The sequence below is a fragment of the Lampetra planeri genome, chromosome 7, assembly GCF_965212315.1.
Source record: "Lampetra planeri chromosome 7, kcLamPlan1.2.h2, whole genome shotgun sequence".
In the NCBI taxonomy this organism is placed as follows: Eukaryota; Metazoa; Chordata; class Hyperoartia; order Petromyzontiformes; family Petromyzontidae; genus Lampetra; species Lampetra planeri.
In genome coordinates this window covers 2,840,453-2,854,332 of record NC_136113.1, presented here as the reverse complement: position 1 = coordinate 2,854,332, position 13,880 = coordinate 2,840,453, and the positions used below count along the sequence as shown (strand labels likewise).

General features: G+C 47.8%; 1 protein-coding gene across 1 annotated transcript; it reads right to left on the bottom strand.

The window, feature by feature from the left end:
- Positions 1 to 3,340: 3,340 nt before the first annotated feature.
- Positions 3,341 to 11,623, bottom strand: LOC144719767 (dual specificity protein phosphatase 10-like). The gene is made up of 3 exons (XM_078595949.1): positions 9,949 to 11,623; positions 7,516 to 7,929; positions 3,341 to 7,348 (listed from the first exon to the last, which is right to left on the bottom strand). The coding sequence occupies exons 1-3, from the start codon at positions 10,928 to 10,930 to the stop codon at positions 7,083 to 7,085; spliced, it is 1,662 nt and encodes a 553-aa protein (XP_078452075.1). The 5' UTR covers positions 10,931 to 11,623; the 3' UTR covers positions 3,341 to 7,082.
- Between the last annotated feature and the right edge of the window lie 2,257 nt (positions 11,624 to 13,880).

Sequence of the window (13,880 nt, the reverse complement as noted above, 5' to 3'; positions counted from 1 at the left end):
CTCGGTGGCTCTGTATTATGCCCCAGTAATAAAAAAAAATAGTTTATAAAAAAAAAAACGATTCAAATGAGTGTCATGATTTATTGGACTTTCGCTGAAAGGACCCCTGTAGCAAATATAATCCACGCGTATTGCAATCATAGGGTTAGCTCATCTTTAAGCACCTCCGATTCGCACGGTTGGCTATGTATGGTGCGAAAGAAGTTCTACATACATACTGTACATCTCCCGGTGGCCCAAGCGCTAGCAGGCGCGTGTGCCTCCACTTGTGTGGAGCGGTAGTGTCGCGGTTAGCACGTTGCGCTACCAACCCGAGTTAGATTCCCGCTCGCAGCCAACAACCAGTGACGATTATGCCCCTCCTAGGTCGACTCAGCCTCAAATGAGTACCTGACGCGGTATGTAAACGTCGCCACTAGGGAAACAAAGGCTGCCCGGGTGTGGTGCTGGCAAACCACCTCGTAGGGTGCGTGCCGGCTTTCATCGGTGCCCGCTAACAGCACTTGCCCCAACAGTCTGTTAAGGCTGGGGTGGAGTGGGGAAGTCTTTGCCACGAAAATCTCGACACCACCACCACCAGCACCAACAGCTACTGGGGGGAACTCGCCTCTATGTTTGTTGCTGTGTTCTCCATGGTGCCCGGCGGTTCCCCTAAAAATACCGCATTAAGAGTGGCTGGCAGGTGAACAAGCGCGCGCTAATGAACTTTATCGGCTGTTAATGAAGTCTTCTGCAAAAGGGGGTGACAACCGACGCGAGAAAGCCGTCGCAAGGCTGGGAAGCAGCAGGGCGAGGGGGTGGGTCGGCATGTGGGATGTGGTGTGGGGGGGGTGTTGGATGCAGTGGAAATCTGAGCAGCCCCCCTCGCCCGTAGCTATGACTCCTGCCCGACAAACACAACTCCAATAGCAGCAACAGAGGCAGAGTTGGAGCAGGAGGCATGCCGCGGTCAATTGAAAAATATCTGGCCGGCTCGAGAGCGATGATACCACAGACTCTAATGTCATCTGCTCAGCGAGGATTGTGCTCTGCAGCACTTGGCAGGGCGCCTCTCAAAGCGTTCAGAAATAGGCGCTCACGGAATGTTTTGGATAAATCCGTCGCTATAGTTCCTCTGTTTTCAAGGATGTTGTAAATTGTTGCATTAAAATGACCGAGCAGACGGAAGCAATTCCGACAGCCCTGTCACTGAGCAGTGGTAGCGCAGGAGTGAGCGATCATCATCATCACTATCGTTTAGTCTTCAACGATGTTTGTTGTTTTATTGGCTGTCTCACCTATCATCATTAAGATATTTTTTTTTATTACAAACTATGCACAGGATGTTTTAAAGTTTGAAAAAAGATTGAATAGGTTGAGTTGGAAAAAAGCATTTGGACCCAAAAATTATTGAGATTTGTATAAGTTACATTGCGAAGGGATTGCATACACACGGCCACGTTGTGACGTGGAATAATATTTATGTTCTTGCACGTAATGACCTCTAAACGGTACATCGGGGAGAGCAATAGGAGGGACATTATTAGTATTATTACACTTGTTAACTCATGAAGCCTCGCTGAGTTTCGTGAGTCTCTTTCATGAGGATCCTGGCAAGTTTTTTTTCTCCTTCAGGAGTGGGCAATGATTGCTACGTACATTTGAACAAAGTATTTTTTTGCCGGTACATTTGTCTAATTTGGCTGACTCTTGCGAATGACTTCGTGGGATCTTTAACGTCCACTGTGAAACAGATGGCGCTACTTAATGGTTGATTTACCCGAAGTAATAACCAGTGTAGCCGCTAGATTTGAACCGTGAATCTCTCCAACAGGTGACGAACTTGCTACCGTTAGGCCGACCCATGGGAGCCCAGTTTACCATGGGAGTCCAGTTCACCATGGGAGTCCAGTTTACCATGGAGGTCCAGTTCACCATGGGAGTCCAGTTCACCATGGGAGTCCAGTTCACCATGGGAGTCCAGTTCACCATGGAAGTCCAGTTTACCATGGAAGTCCAGTTTACCATGAGAGTCCAGTTTACCATGGAGGTCCAGTATACCATGGAAGTTCAGTTTACCATGGGAGTTCAGTTTACCATGGAAGTTCAGTTTACCATCGGAGTCCAGTTCACCATGGAGGTCCAGTTTACCATGGGAGTACCAGTTTACCATGGGAGTCCAGTTCACCAAGGATGTCCAGTTTACCATGGGAGTCCAGTTCACCATGAAGGTCCAGTTTACCATGGGAGTTCAGTTTACCATGGGAGTCCAGTTTACCATGGGTCGGGGTCGGCATGTGACTCATTAAGGATTGTTTCGTGACGTCATCTATTAAGGATCACCGTTTCGTATTCACGTGCATTTTGAGTCTTGAAAAATAGTTTTTTTAGACCGAATTAAAACAAAATTGCTCTTCTAGTTTTTTGGGTTTCCGACCCCTGCCCCAGGTGAACAGTGACGCGGTGATGTTCGAGAGCATAGAAGTATAGCGCACGCTACAGCAATTAATTTTACCACGCTGCCCACAGCAGATCAATTGTAGCAGCCTATAACACCTGTTTTATGCACGGCAGTCGCCAACCCAAACACAATTCCGCATAAACCTTGCTCAGCCTACAAGATGTGAGGGGTATCGAGTGCATTCTGGGTGATTTTGTGAAAGGTGGATGCCTCTTAATGCATTGACGTACGGGTCAGAAAATGTGAAGGCATGAAACGCATAGCTACGGGGAATACTAGTGCAGCGGTCCTAACAATTTTAACGCACTCATTGAGAGGCACGAGCATAAACAAGATTGTCTCTGCGCATGCACACACGGGACACATTTGTCGCCTCCAGGTTGTGTTGTGACAGACGTAAAACGTGTCACTCTCCAAACACAGCGTGTACACTTGGCTTAGCAGATGCGTGACGTATTTGTGTGCTAGTTGGGTAAGAATGATTTTGTAGTCTTCATGCCGGCTTTGCGATTGCCCCCCCCCCCCCCCGATTCTAAAAACTGCTCATTTAAAATGCTGCTGCGACCGCACTGGCACTGATACGTAGGTCCCGTTGCATGCCAGTAACCGAACGTAACAAGGATCAGCCAAGAAGCCCAGCAGCTGCAGATCTGCCATGTATCGCTGCCTGCACATAGCCCGCACTGTGCAGAATTGGCTGGATCGCATTCTATCCATTTCTAGCCACGTGATCATTAAAAGCATGGCATAGGCACGTTCAACATTCCTAATGAATATTCACCAGGAGCTATCGGCACATGCACTCTTAAAATAAGACTCGTATTTATTTTAAAAGTGTGTGTAATGCCCTTCCTGGGTTGACAAGGTCACGTTTCGTATGATGTATTTTGACAGGGGAGGTAATGCTCGTCTTATTTATTGAACTTCGTAGGCTTATACATTACACGCAGTGCTACATTCAATCTGAGCACTTGTCAGTCGCTTAAATAAAACCATTCATTGGCACGTTCTTCTTGCTCTAAAAAGATTTGGTTTATATCAGCATCCCTTATATAACCAAACCACTCATGGCAAGCACATATGAAACACGCACGCGATTAAATTGAATAATGTGCAGGGTCAATATGCGACAGTTTATCTGCCACGCGTATCGTTCATCCAAGGTTGGTTGTTATACTTCGTTACTAGAGTTTAATTTCGAAATTGACCCATAAATGTATCAAAAAGCACTGTAATGTAAAAAAAATTGGATGCGGATATAGCCAACACAAATTGGCTGGAATTATGTTGTGTACAAATAAGCACTTAAATGCCAATAAAACACTAGCCACAACATCAGTGCGAAATAAAACCCTGCTTGTAGTTCTATTCATATTTCAATTATTTACTCTATTGAGATTGGCACAAACAACATTCTCAATCAGAGTCTGGTTTCACCAATTGCAGCCTCGTAAATGTCACGCGTAACGGTGAAATGCAGCGTTACCAACTTTTACTATTTTTATTATGCATAGGAAGCTAAAGGAATATTTACGTGTGTTATCTGTTGCTAAAGCCACATCACAACGTATTGACTGATGCATTTATTTTTTGGTGATGGTTACTCAGCTAACACCATTAACACAAGTACTGTACTCATCTTGGAAAGGAAACTTACATTGTTATACACGAGCAGGGATTATATACACAATTATACACCAGTACTTATTCAACGAACCAAATAAACTAAACACATTCGTTAATAGCACTACCTTAAAAGGAAAAAATATATCATAGGCAACGTATTGGGCAATGATCCTTCTCCATAGCTTATAAAGGAACGAGGGACAGTGTCCAAAATGCCACCCATTGTTTTTCCTTTCCAGGTAGTTGTTATTGACCAAGGTGATGAGTTGTTTTTGTTCATTATGCTTGTGCACCACTGCCAACGCAGCATCACCAAATCATTGATCTGAACCATATTGTTTCAATATTGCATAGATAAAGCCTTTCTTTAACTGTGACGTTCATTGTCCTCCCAACTCGTATGCTGAACATTGGCGCTCACGTAAAGCACGCATACTGCATTTGGGGGAGTGGACAACGTTAAAAATAAGTTGTTCACCCACCTCCACTGGGAACTGAATATGGTATAAATTAAGAGTACAAGGTCAAATCATGATGGCACCACAAGATATAACGCACACAACTTGGAAAGTGTTTATGTAGTGGATGATCGTTGTTCAGGTGTGCTAAAGTGTGCAGCAACTTGTTTTAAAAGGACACGAGTTATTTTTTTTGGCGAGGATCAAATCTGGCTCACCATGGAACTGCTGAGCCAGGGAATGTGTAAGTCTGGATGGTGGATGTGTGTACACATGCATGTGCTGTCGTCTATGAATAGATCTGATATAAGCACTGCCGACCGTTATCGCGAGACACTCCTCTTACAAGGTGAATGCATGTCAACCTCCCGAGTCTCAGCCAAGTTATATTCGTGCCTGTGACCAAACCCACATCAGTTGTCCTCTACAGTCTGGGCTGCATCATTTTCGTGTGGAGTGGCTGGGGCCAACATTTTCACTTTTGCAAGAACAAATGGGCACGTCATTTCAGGATTTCATTAATCAAATATTATTTTCATACAATTGTACCGAAAATAGGTAATGTGCACATTTGGCGCAAGGAAATTCAAGGTTTTATTTTTCAGACTAGCACTGCCTGTGCATTTGCACGTGATACACGGCCGAAATGGAGGCGAAGTCAGCACGCACGAACATAGCTCAGCGCTGCGATGTGGATGACATCATTACGCAGATGTGCACGCTGACAATACCACTGCAAACTTGCCCGTTCACGCGTCAGCCAGCGAACTTGTTTTTTGTATTGTATGGTTCGTAACGTCTCAAAGTATGAGTTTATGCAAGTAACCAGTCATGGTCGATGCCTCCCAGCACTTTACTTAGCCTTGGCCAGGTGTTCTTGGACGGCAAGCAGAGAAAGGGGGTGTTTGATCAAACCGTATCGATTTTTGGTCTGCTAGGACAAACGGCTGGCCAAATGCCATGTGGGTCACTTACAAGCAGAATCCTTTACAGTACCACTTGCTGTCAGCCACCCTCTAAAATGCAATCATGTGAGATGTGCAAAAATACTTTTATATCGAGGCTTTTATTGATGGAGCACATTTTTAGTGTGCGGACAAATTGACGTCAGATGTGCAATATCATTATTATTTTGCAGTGGAGACTTTTTTGCAAGCAAATGCCTCATTCTGAATACGGAAACCAAATACAAAGAAACTGCCACCAGTGCCAACAGCATCTGTCATAGTGAAAACGCTGTGTAGTTCAAATATGGAAACAAGTGTCAAAGTAGTCATTAGGGTGTTGCATGCTGACAAAATAAACCAACATTATATTCCTATTCCACCATAAAAGGTTATGCCAGAGGACCGTTATACAAATGACAATTTATTGCCAAAATAAAACAGATCGCAAGGTACAAGGGAGGATAGTAATAAATATAGCATCATATCAAACGAGCATATTTTACTTTCAATTTTAAACATATAAACAAAGTGTCTTTGGTTTTATTTCATTACATTTAGCTCCTGAAAATGCTGGGCATAGTGCAAACATTTGCTTTAATAAACAGCACCTATATCCCCTCACCCTGCCCCTCGAAGCATAGGTCAGGTTAAATAAAATACATCATTTTTGAAACACACACACCACATTTCTTTTAATGTCTCTTTATATACTCTCAAACATTTGAAAACAAAAGTTCTGATTTCATTCGGTGGTTATTACATTGTAATGAAAGGCCACCTAATGGCCTAGAACTTGAGAAATATCAACGTCCTCAGTGTGAGGCACACAACAGCATAAAATGGACATAGCACGAGCACCTACGGAGCAGACTGTACCAAACCCTTCATTGGTACCTTCCTTTTGGCTTCATATCCTTATGTCTTGATTTTTGTAATAAAAATCGTTTTTATTTGACATTGCAATAATACTGCCACAAATAGGAAAGCTTATTGAGTTTAGATTTATCCGCAGCCCTTGGTAGGTCAAAACAACATTTTTTTTGCACAGTGATTGGTACATGGTAAAAACTAAAAGGTTAAAAGCAGTTTTCAATCACTCATTCTCTTCGTAAAAAATGTGCACATCACCCAGTCCATTGCTAAAAAAAGGGTATGGGGTTTTCTTCTCACATATCTTGAAAGGCACAGGGATCAATGCATTTCCCCTGCACAAAAAATATTCTGCTGTCATGTCTGGTTCTCTGGCCAGAAGTCACGACTTGTCGACTTTGTGCAAGCACTGGATTATTCCTGTTAAAAGGTCTTTCAACAAAAGAGTTGGGATTGTAAATGTCAATTGTACACCACAGAGCAAAGGGTGACCCACATAATCAGTTAATAGCAGCATATCAAGGATTAGCACTCGGTTCAGCATTTGAAAAGTTCTTGGCTGAGAATACTGTATCTGTTCACCCAAACAGTACCAGCATCATTGCAAAAGAAAGCACTGCTTTCATATCCATGGGAAGAAGAAGTTCTATGCGAGTCTTGTACGCAAACGGTATTTAAGAACGGGACGACTTCCATGCAGAAAACTCCCAAAAACCTAACACGTGTGATCCTACAGGGGTTTCACACCACCGTCTCCAGGCCCACCAGGCGATGGCTCAGGATGCGAGGGCTTACGCCAGAGTTGAGGTCCTCCTCAAACTGCAGGAGCTGGCCCATGAAGTTGAGGTTTGGCGAGATGATCGGCCGCTTGCCTTTCACAAACTTGTAGGCATCCGTCATGGTCATACGTGTATGCTTCATCAAGTAGGCAATGACGATGGTGGCAGAGCGCGACACACCAGCCTGGCAGTGGATTAAGAGCCCCTTTCCACTTTGGTAGGCTTCCTCTGTTAGATGGCAGAAACAACAATGCCACATTCATGGAACACATGTAAAAAATATACAACAATAGTTATTACACAATGTTTTTTTTCACATTTTAAACTACATTTTTTAAATGTAAATATAAGCTGCATTATGTGAAATTACAAGTGTTGTAAAATCAAGTACTGACCTATGAACTCAAAAGCCTCCTCAAAGTATTGGCGTAGGTTCTGCTTGCAGCTGTCCGTGGCCGGTAGCCGCTTGTAGCGCAGCGCCCCGCGCTCATAGTGGTAGAGGGGTAGATGGGATGTGACATTGATGATATAGCCAATGTTGAGCCTCTGCAGTTGTGCCAGGTCTTGGGCATCCTGCTCATTGCCCAGGAAGAGGAAGGGCAGCACTGCGGTCATCTCCGCATTTTCAACATCGGGTGTGCTGGCGTCAGGGCCTCCCATCCCCTGGCCCCCGAAGCCAAATGAGAGCGTTTGCATCTGCAAGCCCTGCGATGATGGAAAGTTCGAATGCAGGGACGATGGAAATGATGGCACGTGCAGGGAGCTGGTGCAGAGATTCTCATGTTGTTGCCGAAAGGAGCTCAAGCCTCCTGTGGATATGGAAAAACAATGGAGTGTTAATTTTAATGTAGAGACTAGCGTTCCATGCTTATTACGCAAAAACTTGTTTTATTAAGTCAATAATGTTAATGCGATAGAACGCATAAAAATATCGAACAAGTTATATTTTAACACCATTAGATTTTCACAGCTCATATTTTAAAACACATTTTTTAAAACAGTGATAAAGGATCACACACAGCATGAGCTGCTGCCTGCAGGGTTTTGTTAAGTTCTTCAAATGTAGTGGCAGGAGCACTGTTGCGAGCTTGTAAGCCAGGTTTTTGGACCTTTTTGGGCATGCATTTTGGCACCGTATGAAATGCTGCATTCCAATTGTATTGAGCTGTACCAGATGGAGCAGGCCTCATGCCTGCCAAGGGTATAGCTAGAGGCCTGGCAGGCGTGCCTGGCTCAAAAAACCTGTAGTAACACATCAAATAACTGACAATGTATGCTATAAGATGGGGATTTAGGTAGGAAATGGCACATTAAAGGCACCGTTAGTGTCAAACATAAGAGGTTATGATATTGTACCAAGTATGCATGGCTGGCTAACACCCATATCAAGTCATTTCATTCCGGTGCCTGGTTATTTGTAAAACCATGTTTGTGGGTTTATGGCTTCTTTGATTTGATAAGTCTTTGGCATAATGGGTGCAAGTTGGATTCTTATCGACATCCCATTTATATCCTTATTTAATCAACTGGCTTAACATGCAGTCAACCTCATCGACCCTGTGCAAGTGGAAGAAAAGGTGCACTGGCCTCAATGTGCCTGGTGAGACGGTGGCCACACACACACGCTTTGTGGCCCATCCTGGCTGCTGTGAAAGGGCCCTGGCCGGCGCACTGCCATTAGTATGCCTGGGACGCGGCCTGCCATCAATCACGGCCGTCCAGCCGAGGGATGCACGGAGCCTTTAATCTGATACGGCAGGGCCAGCCTCTCGCCGCGGCGTGAAGGCTGAGCCCGCGTTTTGTATGCCGCGGGCATCGCGTGGGATGATGCGTGCGGTCGGTCGCGGGAATTGGGCATGAGCCCTGTGGGCAGAGCGTCACACTACAGTGCCCTTATCACATACACTCTAATCATCCCCCAATGGGCACTCGGAGGGGACCCTCCCATTAAGGCAGTGTATGGGATGTTTGATGTAATTGTTCAATGCGTTCATGTGCGCGTATTACCAAATGTCTGACAATGACAATGGATGAATTCCAATTTGCCACGGTGGCGAGATGGCTCGAGTGGTAGCTATGTATGGGGGGGGGGCAGAGCTGTAAATGGAAAGTGTTCCTCCGCGCGTCTTTTTATGATTCGTAAAGAGCTCAAATACTTCACAATGCATTTTATTTACGCAGAAAAGCCCCACCGAGTATCAATACGGTTTTCGGGAGTGTCCTGCATTGGGATTGTTGGGTGTGATACGATCTGCTCCCCACCGCCCTAGCAAACCACTACTTTTAAATTAAAAACTTTGATTCGTCAATAACACTGCCTCGAAAGCTAAATATATAAGCGACGTTTCGGGCAATGGCCCTTCTCCATAGCACACAAGGGCAGTGTTATTGATGAACGTTGGGTGTTTAGTTATTTGTACACTACTGCCAACAATGTAGCACCGCATAATGTGTCACATATAATCTAGTCCCGCGACCATGTGCCCACACGAATCGGACGTGTTCCCGTACCTGGCGGTACCTCCGATTATCACGTTTGGCTACGTAGGGTGCGAAAGAAGTCCTACATACACACACACAATGTTTGCGAAGGTGCGATTATACAGGGCCAGATGCGATTACTCCCCAGGATGAAAAAGGGTCCTTATTCCCACCGGGGCTATTGGGTGCTGCAGCCAGATGTTGGTGCCCATAGGGCCCATCCCCTGGACGCCAGAAAGGCCCTCTTCTCTATTCACAGTGCGTGTTGGTCTAAAGAAAGACGCGGTCCACTAACTCTCTCCGCCTACCGCAACAACTACAGAATACGAGCTCCAAGAAGTGGTCACCTTTGAGCACGATGGGCTCTCGTCCCTCCTTGCGCAGAGACTCGATGACCAGGCAGAGCGGGCTGGAGGACGGCATGCGGCCCAGGTCGGTGGTGTTCTCGTCGTAGATGACCACTTCCCTGGAGGAGAGCTGGCGGCGCAGGGTCTCCTTGCCCTCCCGGCACGACGCCAGCTCCACCACGGACACCTTGCCCTGCTGCAGCCGCCGTCGGCTCATCTTGTCCGTGCAGTGCACGTGGAGCGCGCCCTGCACGTGGCACCGGTTGTAATCCAGGAATGGGCGGCAGTCGATTATCAGTGGACCCGCCGCTCCGGCTGTGTCGCGCTCCCACGACGAGGGGTGGTGGTGCATGTGGTGGTGGTGGTGGTGTGGGTGATGATGGAGGTGCAGATCGCGGTGCTTGGAAGCCCTGCTCAATCTCCTGGCGAGCTCGTTGGGCCAGATGGTCCTGCACGTGGGGTCGGGACTGCCCGTGCGCTGCTGCTGCTGGCTGCGGTGCAGACCGCTCTTGCCCAGCTGAAGCAGGTGCCCGCAGGGCGCGCAGGCCGTGAGCTGCTGCAGGCCGCCCGTGGGGCCCGGGTACACGGAGTCGGCAGAGCCCGCGGGCTGCAGGAGCTGGGCCCGTAGCGCCGACTGCGAGTCCGCGCCAGGGCCGCCTGCGCTGCTGCTGCAGGCCGAGTCCCCGGCCCCCGCGCCCCGCTCCTCGTAGCTGAGCACGGCGCTGCAGCAGCTGCTGCTGCTACAGCCGCACGACAGCGACCGTACGGGGCCTCCACCACCGCCGGATCTGCCGACGCCCGTGGCCGGCATGGCGAGCGACGCGCTGCTGCCCGGGTCACCCTCGACGGACCCCGAGGGGGGCTGCTGCTGCTGCGGGGCAGAGAGGCTCCTTTCTAGGCACACGGACAAGGCGAGGTCCTGCGGTCTGACGGGCCGCGTTAACCCCAGCGTGAGCCGCGCTTCGAGTGGCGACGGAGGCATGGAGGCGACTGCTTGCTGGTTGTGGTTGTTGCTCCTCTTGCTGCTGTTGCGCCTTCGTGGTGGACCGCCGATGTCTCGAAAGCTGCGGCGGGATTCACCGTGCTAAGCTAGGGGGGGGAGGTGGTCTCGCCCGGGGTCTTGCTGCTGGTCTTGGGAGCTCGGTGCGATTCACTTGAGGCTCGGATCAAAAGCGCAGCTCGGTGGCGATTTGCGATGATGGAGCCGCAGGATGATTGAAGCCTTCGGTGCGGAGAAATTGTTTGGTTGTGCGGCTTTCAAGAGATTTCAACAACTCAGATTTGCTGCTGTGGCCGTCTACCCAAGCAGGGTCGGGGACCTGTACATCCGGCTCTGCGAATTCCCTCGCTGGTAAATGTTTTACGATTCAGGCTATGACACAAACACGGCTCACAATGGGCCTTCTTGGTCCGTACACGGAGCGCGTTGCTGTTACCGGGGGGTCTTTAACGTCCACTCTACAGCAGACGGTGAGCTTCGTCGATTACCGGGGCCGGCTGTTGCACCCTTATCCCCCCCCCCTCGCTCACTCTCCCACCTCCAAGAAAATAAAAGAGTATACAAAAATACAGCAATCAATATGAAATTAGAAGAAATTTCACATTAAAACAAAAGGAGACGTAAGGACAAACCAATAAATTTAACGACCACAACGCGCGGCGACCAAAACTGCAACCCCCCCTCTCCCAGCACACCGCACCGCCCCTTTTATAGCGCGCGCTTACCCCCCCCACCTCCCCCCCCCCGGGGATACATGACATCACCGCCAGCCAATCGGAGAGCCGCGTCCTTGGAAATGTTCGGCGTGCGCGTGACGTCAACCCGCCCCAGTGGCGTCACCCCGTCGCGTCGAGACGCGGAAAATTTCCAAGGACGCGGTGACGTCATGAGCGTGGTGGCGTCACGGCGTCGGTGTTTGACGTCATCGCGCCCTCCCCCGGCAGCGGAGGCTTGACTCAACCGGATCGCGTTGCGCGAAACCTCCACGCACGTCTACACTGCACAGCTGTTATTAATTACATATAGACGTGTAGAAATACGTGTTTCTTTTTAGTTCAGTAGATACGCAGGCTCAGGTTGAGCGATATGGGCTATCCAAACGTGGATTTCAAGCGTCCGTTAAACATAGAAAGGACTGTGGAAGTCGACGATCAGCGCGTTTTTTGTGCAAATTTAAGCCTCAAGCGAGGCACGAGGTTCGCTGAAGTGAAGGCGGCGTGACGATGCCGTGACTCAGTGCGTGGCTCATCCACGCGCTGACGGTGACCAGCGGGGAGCCAGAGGCAGCCGTGACTCGCAACAGGCAGGCAACCAACCCTCGTGTTCCTTGCTGGTGGTGGTCACATCTGGTTTCCTCCGTGCCGTTGTTCAGATATGAACCTCCATGATGATGGTCCGATCTCCATGCAGGGCAGGCAGATCCACATCTCCCTGCCCTGTTAATGGTCAGTTATACTTGGCAGTGATCAGATGTCTATGCCCATGGTCAAGTCTGATCTCACATGCTGGTGATCAGGGACGTGCGGTCAGGAGAGGCAGGTGGAGGCAGAGCCTCACCTGCCATACTCCAATGAAAATAGTTGTTACAAAAAGTACAAAAAGAGAATAATCAAAAAAATAAATATTAGGATTTTGCACTGATCTGTGTTATACATTGCTGTACGATTCCAATCATTTTTATAGTCAAAATCGCGAAATTTTCGGAGCTCTGCTGCAAATATAGGAAGAGACGAGAGGTTTCAAGATTCATTTATTTTGGTATAGCCCTGTGAGCCATGCTGCTCTTAGGTCAGGTGCAACCGCAACAAACAAAATATGAACACAACATCTTAAAGCGACGACGCGTAACAGAAACATCCTGGAATAAACCAGCAAATATAAAAAAATAACGTATTAAAACGCTGTGTGCAAAAATCCCAATGTGGTACAAGTCAGCAATAAAAACCATAAAACAATTTAGAATGACCATGTTTTCGAATCACCAAAATAAAGCTATAAAAACAATGTAACAACAGTAATCATAGGAAGTGTGATTGAAATTTAACAATAAACGATATATATAACACGTACGACCAAACTTGCAGCCATAGCTGGCAGCATGACACTCCCAGTGTATGATGTGTGAGTGAGTCAGTGGTAGTGTGAGCAAGTGTATGATGTGTGAGTCAGCGTATGATGTGTGAGTGAGTCAGTGGTAGTGTGAGTCAGCGTATGATGAGTGAGTCAGTGTGTGAGGCAGCGACGAGCTCAGCCTCCCCTCTGATTGTGCAACCCCTCAGTAACTGGATGGAGCGCGGGCAATAAGCGCGTGCCTGTTACTATCTCAGTATGTCACCAATGTAATGTTTGTAGACCCCTTCATTTCATGTCCTCGCCTTCCATACTCCAGGTAACTTATTTCACGTATGTGTATAAATATATTTAGGCTCGCAGATCTCGTCATGAAACTGCAATTAAAAAGCACCAGGGGAGGCAGCTATCACATCTGCCTCACTGAGGGGGACGTGTCTAACACGCCCCCCTCAGTGAGGCTACGCTCTCCTCAGTGTGTGAGTCTGGCCCTGACACTAGCCAGTGCCTCCCCAGCCATTGACCGCACCGCACGTCACTGGCAATGATCAGATGTCCATGCCCATGGTCAGGTCTGATCTCACATGCAGGTGGACAGATCTGATGTCCCTGCTCTGCTAATGGTCAGTTATACTTGCCGATGATCAGATATCCATGCCCATGTTCAGGTCTGATCTCACATGCTGGTGGTCAGAAGTGATCTTCCTGCCCTGCTAATGGTCAGTCATACTTGCTGATGATCAGATCTCTATTCCGGTGGTTAGATCTGATCCCGCCGATAATGGTCAATCACCCTTGCTGATGATCACATCTGTATCCTCTATGTGAGGTCAGATCTTTTGCTCAAGCATGTTGATCAGTG